This window comes from Rissa tridactyla, chromosome Z (assembly GCF_028500815.1).
Source record: "Rissa tridactyla isolate bRisTri1 chromosome Z, bRisTri1.patW.cur.20221130, whole genome shotgun sequence".
In the NCBI taxonomy this organism is placed as follows: Eukaryota; Metazoa; Chordata; class Aves; order Charadriiformes; family Laridae; genus Rissa; species Rissa tridactyla.
Window position 1 is genome coordinate 69,488,667 of NC_071497.1, and position 12,235 is coordinate 69,500,901.

The window sequence follows — 12,235 nt, forward strand, 5'->3', positions numbered from 1 at the left end:
CGAGTACAAATCCTTTACGTTTTGAAAACGTCTTTTCGATCCTCCTCTGATCATTGAATAGCGCGGGGTTTCTTTTTTTTTTTTTTTTTTTTGTGTGTGTTTATTCTAGTAAGATCCCATGATTGTCTTCACAGTGTTGCTACCATATTACCTTGTCTTTTCAAACATGACTCCGTTCGTTTCGTGGAGTGGTTCTTGCTAGGTTCATTACAGGGTTGTTAAATACTTTTCCCCCCTAAATTTCGGAGTCCCAACGCGATCACTTTCCCACTTTCTCCAGCAGGGGTGAGGGTAAGGGCAGAAACAACGACAACAGAAATCTGAATTAACGTTCCTCATGCCTCAATAGGACTTGCTACCATGCTGTTGGGTGTATCTGGCAGCTGAGAGGACATTGATGCTACTTCGCTTCCAGTAGAATTGGAACCAGGTCCTCCTTCTGAAAAATTAACCTGCCAAAAAAAAAAAAAAAAAAAAAGAAGAAGAAGAAAAATAATAATAAGAAGTGTTGTTACAACTGTAACAATCAAAGAAAAATAGCAGGCAAAGGCAAAGAAGACTGCAAAAATTAATACACAGGCATGCAGCGAAACGGCCTGATACATTTCCACGAGAGGCTGTGTCACTGTTTGTTGCTTTGTTTAGCTTCCCCATTGACTTCACAGGAATCTTCTTCAGGTCTTTGGCCAAATCCCCAACAAAAAAAGCAGGTTAAAAAAAAAATAAAAAAAAAAAGAGAAAAGACTGAAAAATCAAGCAAATAAACAAACAAACTTGTTAATGAGGCCTTCTTCCCTGTCTTGCAAGAGTGGGAATCCCAACAGGATGTTCTAGTCAATTATTTAAGAGTGCATGTGTTTTTTTGACACGAAACTGCAAGGTTACTTTTTTCTCCTTTTGTGCACATACTAAAATAAACCTGGAAGAAACATGCAGGAGCAGAAGGCATTTGAAACAAGCCATTCTCTTCTTTCGTGATTTGAAGTGGGTGCTATCTCTTTTTAACGAGAGTCAGTTTGATAAAAAAGGTCACACTTCATCCTAATGTGCCCCGCGGCTCCCGTTAGTTTAGGAGCAGCGTTGGGAAAGGGCATGATTTGAAGGGTGGAGCTTTGCTAATCCAAAAGCATTTCTTTGGCACCTATTGAGCTGGCCGATCCTGTGATTAAGGCCCTTTCTAGATTAAAGACGTGCCTTGAACGGTCAATGAACTGTCTGTTCCATCCACTAGTCTTTATTTTAACTGTTTTCAGTAACAGACATCATGTCCAATATATATCAATATTCATCTGTCTATCTAATGACCTATCTACCTATATGTGTGTGTATTTGGGCTATCTATCTTCCATCCTACTTTTTTTTCTTTTTTTTAGAACCACTCCATACAAAAACTCACTGCATCAAAGGTTTTTAAAGTCTTCTATTCTGTTAAGGCACAATAAGCAAGGCAGCCGAAGGAGATCAATTTTTCTTGTGTCTGTTTGACAGCTTGATTAAAGCAGGAAAACCAGTGGTTGATCTAAAGGTAAGATGATGCAAACAGCCCTGCTGCTGTGCTACAGCTTCCTGAGCAAGCACAGTGTGCCAGGGGAGGGAAACACACTGCAGCCTGCCACTGGGCAAAAGAAAAGTGATCCTGCAAGAAAGGATGATACTAAACTGAAAAGGTCTGAAAACAATTCCAGACACGGCTGCAAACCTTCCTCTTCCATTGCTTCATGTTAAAAAAAATGCCCAAGGGATCAAAAAAGGGTCTATATGTTAATTTTTCATCATTAAGTATTATTTTGAATCACTGAAAAACCATACACAACGTACCTTATTATTTTAAAGGTCTGGTTTTAACACAGTTAGGCCAGGAAATTGAGTTAAGGCTGAACTTCTGTCCTTAATTCACCTTGTTGGGCCTAAGAATGGTAGATGATACGGTCCCATATGAGCTGCCAAATGACGTAGGCATAAGGAAGTGAGTTAAGAACAGAATTTATTGTAAAAGGTCTGTTTTCTTTCCGCTTAAGGCAGTTTATTAAACTGTTGAATTTTTCACGTGAATATGTACTAGCAATTCCCTTTCCAAAGCACAATGTTTAATGTAAGCTATATATATATATGTATATATTTGTGTGTATATATGTATATATATGTGTGTGCATATATATATATGAAGTTATATCTAGAGGCACATTCTTAAAACAAGGGCTTCAAAAATGGAATTAAACTATTCATGTTTGTGTGACAAAACAAGGTCGCGGGCCGGCACTGCAATCATATATTTAAAATCCACCCTATCGCATAAAAGCAAAGTTGGCCTGAAGCAGGGGGAGGGGGGAATTTTAGAAACTGCTTTCACAAATGTGCATAGAATTAAATGACACGTGAAGAATGTTTTAGTTCTCTGGGAAGAGGTGCTTTCGGTTTTCAGCAGGATGTGAGCTGAGTTAGTCTCAGACCTGGGTCGGGCCTTACACGTTGCCCGCTCCACTCAGCGAGAGCTCTGCTGTGCGCTGAGGTCGTATTTTGCCCCAAGCCCTATTAAACCATTTCAATTTGCTGCATTCACAGAGTGCTATAATGCCCACCTTGCAATTTCAGGAAAACACGGCTCTCTGAGGGCATCCGTCCCGTGGAGGGAATCCCCCATTGCTCTGCCCCGGGTACAGGCTGGCCTGCTCCGGCTGGGAATCGACACTTACTAGTTGCTGAAAAGCAGGTTGGTCTATGTCACTCTGCAAGGCGAAGTCACTCAGTACTTTCCAGGGCGGCTGGTAACTCTGCACCTCCACCGGGTTCGCCTGTAAACCACCGTCATGTCTCTCCGGACTAGCAGCCACCATCGGAGTTCCTGTCATCCCCTGGATATTCTGTAAACAGCCCAGCAAAAGATGTTAATGAGCTTGGTTAACTTTATTGTATATAAGCGCAGAGTCAATAAACTGCTTTCTATCTTATCTGTACAGTCGCTTGTATTTGCTTTGTTAATCTGCTGTGAATGTCTTGCTCTATTCTGCCTCTAGGTCAGCCTATTTCTACCCGCTGGATTTTTCACGGTGGAAGTTTACTTTCTTTCCCTTTAATCCCGTTTCTCTCAAGGCATACCCCCTCTTCCCCAAGCTTTCTTAAACACGACCACAATATCTCGGCTGCCGATGGACCGCTCGGCACAAGAAACAGTTAATCACGCTGCCTTTCTATGTCGCATCCAGGCTGATTTTGTTCTGCCTGACCTTAACTGGATCGTATATCCACTGCACGGCAAACCTGGGGTACGTCAGTACCACGCTCTTTCCAAAAAAAAAAAAAAAAAAAAAAAAAAAAAAAGAGAAATTAAACCCTCCCAGTATACCCTGCGGCGCAGACACTGTGTACAAAATAACTCCAAGCCTCGACGAATAGATTGTTCAGGCGAGTTAATAACATCGTGTTTTATCGCATTCCAACAGGGTAAAATGAAACTCCTTAAATTCCACTTAACTAGGCAGCCTTATGAATTAATAGTCATTCTCTGGTCAGTCAATATACAGGGGGAGAATAACAGACTCTTCTTCAAGTGGACTAATAACAGGAAAAAAAAGACAAAAAGAAAAAAAAAAGTTGGCTTAAAATGGGGACAGGCAGTTTGCTGTGCTGAATCCAGCATTTTCTGCTTGTTTGCGTCACACGTGCATATGCCTGCAGACAAGAGCTCAATATATTTCTGCGCAAGAACTATATATACATTAACCTGTAACCAGGATGGTAATTACGAAACCTTTGCATTGCACTTGTTTTTTTCTGCAATAAGTGCATGAAAAACACACACATACACGTTGTAGTATATATCAAATTTACCTTTCACTCCTGGGTTTTACTTCTGGGTTTACCCCTGCGTAAAATCATTGAAGAGGAAAAAAGCGTCATTTTCCCCTCAATGAGTCCTTTGCATTTGCAATCTAAATATTACACAAGGCTGGGTTTATTACATCCCATAAGCTCTGCAGGTCCCAATTCATGCTGCAGAGAAGTTAGTCTAATCCACTGCATATCCTTAGCCCCACAAAAAGACATGTGTCCGCTTGAGCAGCCTATATCGGCTTCTCGCTGCGGTCTCTTTTAATTGCACTGACAGCAGAAACAAGCGGATAATAGTTATCATTTTCTTTGTTTTAAGGGAGCTGCCGCAAAATCAAAAGCGTCAAAACCCACCCCAGAGGTTGTGCGGGCTGGACACAGCCCAGGCGTTTCTCTTTGGGAAGCGCGGTCAGAGGCTGAAGCCACTTACAGTTTTGTCATTGGGTTGCTGTTGCTGAAGTTGCTTCATCATAATGCTCCTTTTTTTGTCCTTGCACCGCTTGTTTTGAAACCAAACCCTGATGACCCTGGGGCTGAGACCAGTCATTTCTACCAGTTGCTCTTTCATGAGGGCGTCGGGTCTGGGGTTGGCAGCGTAGCAGGTCCTCAAGGTGTGAAGCTGTTTTTCATTAAGGACAGTCCGGACTCGGGTGGTCTTCTCGGGCTGCTTGTGGACGTGGGGGCGCAGAGCTGGCTGTCTGGCAGAGATAGGTTCTGCTGTAAGGGAAGGGGAAGGGAGGAACAGGATCCCCGTGAGTAGGAAGCAGGGAGTCTGCAGAGCCTCTGAATCTAAACCGGTGGGACAAGGGGAGGCGGGAGTGGGGGGTGATGAACCCTCTTTCAAAGGCCATTCAAGCAGTCAGATCTATCAGAGCTCCTGCAGCCTCCTCTGCTTTATGCGCTGGTGGAGTGACAGTACTGACATTTCTGACTCCACAGACAATTAATTTGCAAAAACAAACCACCCCCCCTAAAACCCTTTAACGACAGAAGCTTGAACCTGTATGAGACTTGACAGGGTAGGGCAAGTTCGCTAAGGTGTGCGTGCGCTAGGAAAGGAGGGGGAGGGGTTTCTGTATTTATTTCCTGACAAATCACCAAAACAGATTTTTGGCCCGAAAATTAATGAAAGAATACTTCTTAAATTAATCACAGTTCGGGTCTGCTTCTTGTATACTGTAGCTCAGCTTAGCCAGAGGCAACGTGCAACAGCTCCCGGCAGTCTGATGCTTCCAAATCAAAGCAAAACAAGCCAAATCCGCTGCACCGTGACCGTGGAGGAAAATCCCGTGAGAGCCCCGTGTCCCAGAGCTCGGAAATCGGGGGTCTGTCTTAGGATCTGGAGGTGCTAGGTGAATTTATGACGACTTTTGATGAATACTTAAAAAATACGAATGTTTCTCCAGTTTTTTTAAAAGGGAAAAAAGCCTAGCAACTCGTGGAAACGGCCAAGAAATGCTAACCTACGGGTAGCGTCATATCAAGAGCTACAAGTATTCCTGTAATGATTCTGCTATTCTTCTGTGTATTGTGTAGCTGTAGCTATCTAAATGTAATTTGACAAAGTCAAGGGAAAAATAAAAACACTACCTTTTTTTTTTTTTCCTAAAACTTTGGCTAGCTAGTGTTCAGAAGTGCTTGCTTTTGTACAGTCGGGTTCCGACTCTTCTGATTATAACAACACATCAGCAAATGCGATGCAGACAATACGAAGGCTTCAAATATTAAGGGTATTGTACCTGCCGACATGATATGCGTTTCGGAAACGTGCGCATACACTGTATAGGGAGCATGCACAACCTCTCTAGAATTCTGCCATGATCAGAGACGGGATTATGTCTCCCTATATATAGATATGTCACCTGAAAGCGGCTCAGAAGCGGGAAACGAGCCCGTTTAAACATAGCTGTGTTTGTAAATAACCTCTAGAGCTACAGTTACTTGCACAGCAATAAAGCTGGCCAACCTTGTATTGTCCAGCCCAGTTTGCCTCAGAGACGTGCCTCTTCCTAAAGCTAAGCGTATCTGAGTATCTGATGTACGCGTGGAGAACTAAAAGTGTAAGTGAAGTAGTAAGGTGGGGAGACTCTGAAGTTAACAGTGCTGAGTTTTAAGATGAAATTCTCATCAAATCACAAGAAGGCAGAGTCACTTTAAAAGGCAATTACGGAAGATTAACTTGTTGACAGTTTTAAATTACAGCCTAAGAGCTCGCCTGTAGTTATGAAGTCTATCTCTTTTCGTCCCCCGCTTCCACCAGTGCTTAAACAGCATTTCCACACGCTCCGGAGGCAGAAGGATCTGTGCCTGGTCGCAGCCCGGATCCCTGCAGCGGCTCGCCCCTCTCCGACCAACGCTGCGGGCTGCACTGGGCTCGGGGAGGTGGGGACACACAAGACTGCCGCACCCGGTGCGCGGTGGGAGCAGGAGGGACACAGGCTGCGGGGGTGCGGACCCTGCGCAGGTGTCTCCGCCTGCCGCGCACCCCGTACGCGGACCTTTCTCACAGCAGCCGGACCCGCGGCAGCCCCGGGCGTGGGACGAGCCACCGCCGCCGCCTCTCCGCGGCCGCACACTCTCGGGGCCGCCTTTCCGCGGGGGGCGCGGGACCCGCTGGAAGCGGCGGAGTCCCCCCCCGACCTTGTCCAGACGCCGGGCCGGGCGGTGCCGAACCCCGCGGGGTTCCGCGGCGCCGGGTGCGGGCGGTACCTGCCATCTGCAGCGGCCGGGCGGGGTGCAGGGGGCTGAGGGGGTCCCCGGCGCCCAGGCTGGCCCGCTCCACCACGTCGTGGTCCGCCCGGCAGAAGAGGCCGTCCTCCCGCAGGGCGAACTCGTCGCCGGGGATGAGCTGGCGGCTGCAGGCCACGCAGCGGAAACACTCGATGTGGTACACCTTGGCGCGGGCGCGCATCACGAAGTCGTTCTTGCTGAAGCCGATGCTGCACTTGGCGCACTTGATGCCGTATAACCTGAGCAGGGCCCAGCCCAGAAAGAAGGGGAAGGGAGGGAAGGAGGGAGAGCCACGGGAAAGGGAAGGAGGAGGGCAGCGAAGTTGGGGGGGGGGGGGGGGGAAGAAAAGAAGGGAAAAAAGAGAGAGAGAGAGGTTTTCACTCCCGCTCGTGGGCAAACTGGTGGCCCCCCGTAGGCGCGCCACACGCAATCCACTAGTTAAACAAGCCTTGAAAATACATAAGGCAGAAGAGGAAAGGAATAAAACGGATTCGTTTGCTGCCGGCACCCTGATCCCTACGCCGTAAAAGGGCGGTGGGGACCCGGACACACCGGTAGGCAAGGAGAAGGGGAGGGAAGGGGCGGCGGAGGTGGCAGGAGAAACAGGGTGAGAAACAAAAAAGCGACCCCCTTCCCTCCCGAGGAGTTGCCAACAAAAGTCTCCCCCCTGCCCCAGCGCCCGGGCTGCAGCAGGCGAGGGGCCGTCGCTGCCCTCACCCTCCCTCCTCACGGCGGGGGGGACCTGACCGAGCCTGGCCCGGGGCTCAGCTGGACCGTCCGGGGCTCACCGGGGAAAGGCGAGGCTGGCGAAGCTGCCATCCGCTGCCCGCGTACAAACGTGCCAGCCTCACCAAATGCTGCTATTTTTTGCGACGAACCCGCTCAGGACTTTCTGCCGCTTAATGCGCGTCCAGGTTGCCGGCAGCTTAGCCTCTGGGACGTGACAGGGGTGGCCTTTTATCCCCTCTCACCAGGTTCATTTTACACAAAAATATAGGCATACCCTCACCCCCCTTAAATACATACACGCTCACATATATAGCAGTGTAACTCCGCTCCCTCGCCCCGCGCTAAAAGTCATTTTGGGTGCGTTGGCTCCGCAGCCTGACCCTACCTCAGCCTGCCTGCCCCGTGTCCCCCCGTGTCCCCTCCCCCGCTGGCGCTCCCACCTTGAGCTGGGGCTCAAGCCCTCCCGCAGGAGCGAAAGGGCAACTTCTCGCTGACAGCCCCACACGGCAAATAAAGGGTTTCTGGGATTACACGCTGGAGTGGGTGGCGGGTTCCTCGTCTCCCGTGGAGGAGAGGGGAACAGTTCATCCATCAGCAGATGAACACGAGAAAATGCTCCAACTCGGGTGTCTAGAACTGCACAGTGTCTCGGCTCCCACCGAATGCTCCTTAGCCAGCCTCCCTGGTATTAAGTAAAATTAACGTCTTCCTGCAAATGTACAGATACATGCACATACGCATGCACTCGGTCCACAGAACTGTAAAAACTGTTCCTAAAACCGAGCTAATATTCATCCCCACACATTTCCTCACCAGAACACTTCTTTAGAGATACAGGCTGTGATGTATGCTTGTGGGTAGAGATGTTTATTTACACACATCTTTAGCTGCTATGTCTATAGGTGTACTAATCCTACATTCAGAGCTGCATATTTCCGAATCATAAGGTTTTGAGAAGAAAAAATCCCAAACAAGCAGCAAACAACGGCAATAGAACAGCGCGATCGCAAAGTGTATGTATTTATAGGTACAAAATCTGGGGGGGTTGCCCACATATCTAACGATTATAGATTGTCTCACAGTCTAATTCAAAGTGTACTTGCACATAACGTACGTCTTACTTTTAAAATTCTAGCAAATGAAATGTATTCTGTATTAACATGAAAGAGCTGAATTTTTTTTTTGTTTAAATTTCTCCCGATGAGATCTAGCAGGAGGTAACTGAGCACGTCTCAGTCTAAACGTTGTCCTTTCATTTGAAATTAGAGAAAGGACAACATTTAACAGTACGGCTCCAAAGTGCGTTTAAAAGTAAAGGCGGGGGGGGGGGGGGGGGGAGAGGGGGGAGGGAGCGGGCTGGTTTTCGCCGTCGTAAAACTTTGAGAATAATCTCACAACACGGCTTGAAGGAACGATCTGCTTATGAATTGTGCGCTGGAGAAGGAAAGACTTAAATACTTTATTTCAATTCATAATTACAAAGAAACTAGAAAAGATATCTTAGGTGGCTAGGTAGGAACTTGCTCCCAAAACTTTCAGTAAAAAAAAATACTGTCCGTACCTCAGTGTCACACAAAGTTCTGGTTTGGCAAAGCCACCAGACGACACTGAAACGGATCAGCGTGACCTAGGAGCACAAATAATAAACACACTCGAAATTCCTGGTTTGGTTTCTCTGTAGTGTCAGGATTGGCAACTCTCACATTTTATCAGTTACCAGATTTTAATGTGAGGAAGGAAGCGGTTCCATTATCTAAATATACCCAATTGTTCGTGAACAGATGATGGGCAATTTGATCTGCTCTGTCTAATTCATCAGTACAGATAAGATAAGAAAGAAAAGGCAGTCAGATATCACCAAAGGGGTTAATATTTAAAAAGATTAAATGTCAGTTATTTTAGCGAAGAAACATTTCGGTCTAGGTTTTAACCTCCCCATAAAAGGATCCTTCATTATAAAGGAAACTTCGGGTTTGTTTTTATTTTGCTTTTTTGGTTTTGATAGGCCTAGTTTAAATAGTTTTTATTTGGGTATTTTTTTTTCCCGTGTATTTATTTTTACGGCATACATGCTTGAAGTGCCTTTCTTATGAATGCCATTATGCCTTTGCAAAAGCACAGAGAGATGCGCTTCTCAGGTTGTGTTAAAAAGCGATCAGTTCCATGTTGCTAACAATATCTACACTATTGAAAATATTCTCCATTACCTACGATTTCCCACTTTCTTAGAATCACAGGATGCACTGCCAAAATCCTCAGGAGGGTACCACACAGTCGCTAGCTGTTCCCGAATGCGGTTTTGTTTATACAGAAATTTGCATTTGAATCTGTGGAATAAAAAACTTGACGACTCTAACTTTTCTCCTCGCCTGTCTATCTCTGGGGAAATCACTTAAAAACATACCAATTGCCTTTTACCCTCTTTCTCACCATTTTTCCTCTTCCTGCCTCTATCAGGTTTATAAAGTTTAAAAAAAAAAAAAAAAAAAAAAGAAAAAGAGAGAGATAAATCTCACCGAAGAATTAAACAACGTAAATGGCGTACCTGATATAATCTCTTTTACAGTAGGTTTTGCCATCCCTAACAAAGCACGTACAGGTCTCGTCCAAATACTGATTACACTCCGCACACTTCAAACACGCTGCATGCCATTCCAAATCCGGAGAAACCCTCAGAATATACTGATCGTGAATTTGATTGCCGCAACCAACACATAGGGAAATCAGGCGTTTTTCTGAAATGAAAATAAATACATGATTGACTAACCGTTTACTCTCCTACAGAGATAAACACACTTTTCGTGTCGTTCCCTTATAGGGCGTACTCTGGGAGTGTTGTTGGTTTTCTTTTTCTCTTTTTTTTTTTTTTTAAAGAGTATTACACTTTCGGATGGTAACTGAAGTATGCCATCAAAACCTTGCCTCGCTTAGAAAGGAGGCGGAACATATGTTAAAAAGCAGATGTGAACAGTCTTCGGGGTGAAGGTCCTAATTTCTCAAGCCTTGCACGGAATCAAAACTCCAAATTCCCTCGTCGTTTTATTTTTATGTTATTGTTTGCTTGTTTGGATTCCTTGCCTTACGGGGAGAGCACCTACATGTTTGATTTCATTTTTTCAGAGTTCCAGCTCTGGCTGGAAAGGATGAACGCGTGGCTAGGTGCGCTTCCCATTCAGCCCTTTGCCACGGAAGAGAGGACTCGAGGCTGAAGGCAAGAACAAACATCATTACGGTTGTCACTTGCTCTCTTTTGAAAGTCTAATGCTAATTCCCTTAGACAGACTGGGCGCTGGATAGTCAGACAGCCCCAGCGCGGTCTACAACGAGGAGAATTTAAGGCTCCGTAGCAGGAGATACTGTTAAAATCCTGTCTGTTCCCCAAACTTTAAAAGAGAGCAGGACCCCAGGCTATTAACATACAAGGCTACGTACGAGGTTAAAACACAGCAAGCATGCAGGCACGGCAACAAAGGCACCTTCTCTACCATTCAAGTGAAGTTCAGCTCTCTAGCAGTTCGCCTGCCTGAGACGATTACAATAGACAGCACATTTATTCCAACAACGGTAAAAATTCCGCCTTACTTTTTGGTGGGTCTCCCATGTCTCCCATATCTGTAAGAGGGTGTAATGTCCACAGTGAAATGGTGTACGGTTTCGTTTTAAGACCCCAAAGTAGGTTTGAAAGCTGTCGCTAAAAATATAAATAAAAAATTAAAAAAAATTAAAAAAAGTGGAAGTAGTAATAGTAAAGGGAAAAAATAGAGACTCGAAATTAAAAGGGAAAAAAAAAAAAGGCAAAACAAAACACCACCGGCGTGAGAGATACTGTCAGGGCTGCGGAGAGAGAAGGGGTGGCGCGGCGCAGAGCGGCGCGGCGCCGGGGGCGCGGCAGGGTCCGGCCGCGCTGCGCGGTGCGGAATCGGTGCGGAATCGGTGCGGTGCGGAATCGGCGCGGTGCGGGATCGGTGCGGCGGCGATGCCGGACTGGGCGCTGGCGGCTCGGTCACTCGCCTCGCCCTTATCTCTTACTCAAACTTCTCTGCTCCAACTCAGCCCGCTCGCCATTGGCCTGACGTCATGCGCGGGGACGTCACGCCTGCCCGGCGCCCATTGGCTGCCGGCGGCGCGGCGCAGCTGTCCTCATTATCATATTTCAGCGCCGGGCGGCGAGGCCGCCGCGGGCCGGGTTCTCTCGGAGGCAACTTTTCCTCGCTCCTCATTTGTATTTCCCTTTATACTTTCTGCTTGTCGCTCCGCTTCGTCCTCGACGCTTATCTCCCGTCACACCTTTCATTTTCCTTCCCGGCCCCGCTCGGGCTCCTCCACCCCTTCCCCCGCTCGGGCTCGCCGTCTCATATTCACCCCCCATATATATATATTTATTATTTTTTTGGGGGGGTGGTGGTGTTAATCCACCTATTTCCTTTCCAGGCGTTTATCTTTCCCAGGCGGGAGCCGCTGCTCGGGTTTGCCCAGGCGAAGCTGCCTCCAGCGGGGAGGGCAGGGCAGGCTGGGCACGTCCCCCCAGCCACGAAATGGGACTGTTTATGTTTGTCCCCCAGCCTCCTTCTCCCTTAAAATCGCGGATAAAAGCTTCATGTATTTCTGCTAAACACGAGATCGAAGAAGGTACAAATATTTACCTTAAATTATCTCTCAACACTCCCTGCATTCTATTTATGTTTTCCAATCCCTTTTAGATCTTCCCCCTCCCAACCCCCCCCCTCCCCCAATCTGTACGCGTCCTGTGTATAGACGGTTTCGTAGGTTGCCTGGGAATGGAGATTCGCGGAGAAAAGTGAAGAACTGCCTTTCCCCGTGGAGAGTCCCTTAAAATTATTATTATTAAAAAAAAAAAAAAAAAAAAAGAGGGACAAGCCGCGGACTCCGCCGTTCGCGTTGCTCTGCGGCTCTGCTCCCCGGAGGCGATGAGAGAAGCCCGGACCCG

General features: G+C 46.9%; 1 protein-coding gene across 1 annotated transcript; it reads right to left on the bottom strand.

The window, feature by feature from the left end:
- Nucleotides 1-335: 335 nt before the first annotated feature.
- Nucleotides 336-10,897, bottom strand: ISL1 (ISL LIM homeobox 1). Its single transcript, XM_054186270.1, has 6 exons — nucleotides 10,870-10,897; nucleotides 9,833-10,022; nucleotides 6,538-6,797; nucleotides 4,259-4,545; nucleotides 2,694-2,861; nucleotides 336-452 (listed from the first exon to the last, which is right to left on the bottom strand). Exons 1-6 carry the CDS (start codon nucleotides 10,895-10,897, stop codon nucleotides 336-338), a joined length of 1,050 nt encoding a protein of 349 aa, XP_054042245.1.
- Between the last annotated feature and the right edge of the window lie 1,338 nt (nucleotides 10,898-12,235).

Bases quoted from the DNA above. Each gene is read 5' to 3' on its own strand.
- ISL1 (XM_054186270.1), bottom strand. From the start codon at position 10,897: ATGGGAGACATGGGAGACCCACCAAAAA. The intron at 10,023-10,869 runs GTAAGGCGGAAT...TTTTCATTTCAG, and splicing joins CATGGGAGACCCACCAAAAA to AAAAACGCCTGATTTCCCTA. The intron at 6,798-9,832 runs GTACGCCATTTA...GGCCCTGCTCAG, and splicing joins TGTAAAAGAGATTATATCAG to GTTATACGGCATCAAGTGCG.